The sequence below is a fragment of the Emiliania huxleyi genome (genome assembly GCF_000372725.1).
Source record: "Emiliania huxleyi CCMP1516 unplaced genomic scaffold EMIHUscaffold_10965, whole genome shotgun sequence".
Taxonomy (NCBI): Eukaryota; Haptophyta; order Isochrysidales; family Noelaerhabdaceae; genus Emiliania; species Emiliania huxleyi.
In genome coordinates, this window is record NW_005201813.1 from 1 (window position 1) to 1,057 (window position 1,057).

At 65.2% G+C, this 1,057-nt stretch overlaps 1 protein-coding gene across 1 annotated transcript; it reads right to left on the minus strand.

Annotated features, from left to right (window-relative positions):
• EMIHUDRAFT_460895 (hypothetical protein) lies at positions 1-621 on the minus strand (the record flags this gene model as incomplete). Its single annotated transcript, XM_005792113.1, has 1 exon — positions 1-621. A coding segment is annotated over exon 1 (573 nt), but the record flags the coding sequence as incomplete, so codon positions are not given.
• Between the last annotated feature and the right edge of the window lie 436 nt (positions 622-1,057).

A 1,057-nucleotide genomic window follows, 5' to 3' on the forward strand; every position in this document is an offset into this window, starting at 1 on the left:
TGCGGCAGCGGAGAGCGCCGCGGCAGCCCGCGGCATGTGCGACTGGTTCGCTGTGGCCGCGTCGCGCCGCAGCGCCGCCGCCGCCGCCGAAAAGCTGCTGTTGCGCGGGAGGCCGTCGATCGCTGCGGCGATGGCGTCCAATGCGGCCCCGGTCTTGGCGGCCGTCTCGGTGGCGGATTTGAGCTTACTCGGCAGAGTGACCCGAAAGCCTCGCTCGAGCTCTTCTGCGCCGCACGCCTTTGGCACGCAGCAGCCGTAATGCTGGGAGGCGCCGGCGGTCGGCGACGCGGTGGCCCCGCCGAGCGGCAGCGAGAAGCGCGCCAGCGCATAGGCAGCGATAGGCTCGTGCGTGCCGTTTGTGATGCGCACGCAGTCGAGGTACTCTCCGACGTCGCCTATGCTCTTTGCTGACGCGCCGAGGATGCGCTTTGCTGCTTCATCACTCGCCGGCGGCGCCACGCCCGGGATGGCGGACGCGGTCGGCCCGAGGAGAGACGGGAGGCACCAGGAGAAACAGTCGTTTGGAGGGCCGTCTTGCGCAGTGAAGGCCACGGTGAGGAGGTGGAGAAGCATGTACAAAGAGCGAGGCGTGGCTCTGGACCGGTCTCCCTTGTCCTCCTCCCATCACTCGCTTCGGATCGCCGTGTTCTCTCTTTCTTTCTGTCTTAGCAGCAGCACTTGAGCACTTGAGCACTGGATAGGGTCGATTCCGCATGGTACGGGACCCCTCGATCGTCTCGCCCTCCCTCACTGGTGTGTTCATTGGGGGGGGGTCATAACAAACACGGTGCAGGATCGAGGTGCACGCTGCAGAAGCAGTGTCGTCCCCCCTCTCCCCGACGGCGATGGCGGTGTGACCGATCGAGCTACAAGAGGAACTTGTTCAGCAGGATCCGGGTTAGTCCGCGCACTACCTCACTGGGCCTGAGACCGCTGAGACGCTTCCCGTCACCGTCTCGGATTCATGTGGAGTCGAACCACTCCGGGATGGGCAAGCCCATCGTTCTGATTTGCGCCTTTCCCTCACCTGCAGGAGACAGCTGATGGTATGCGCGCC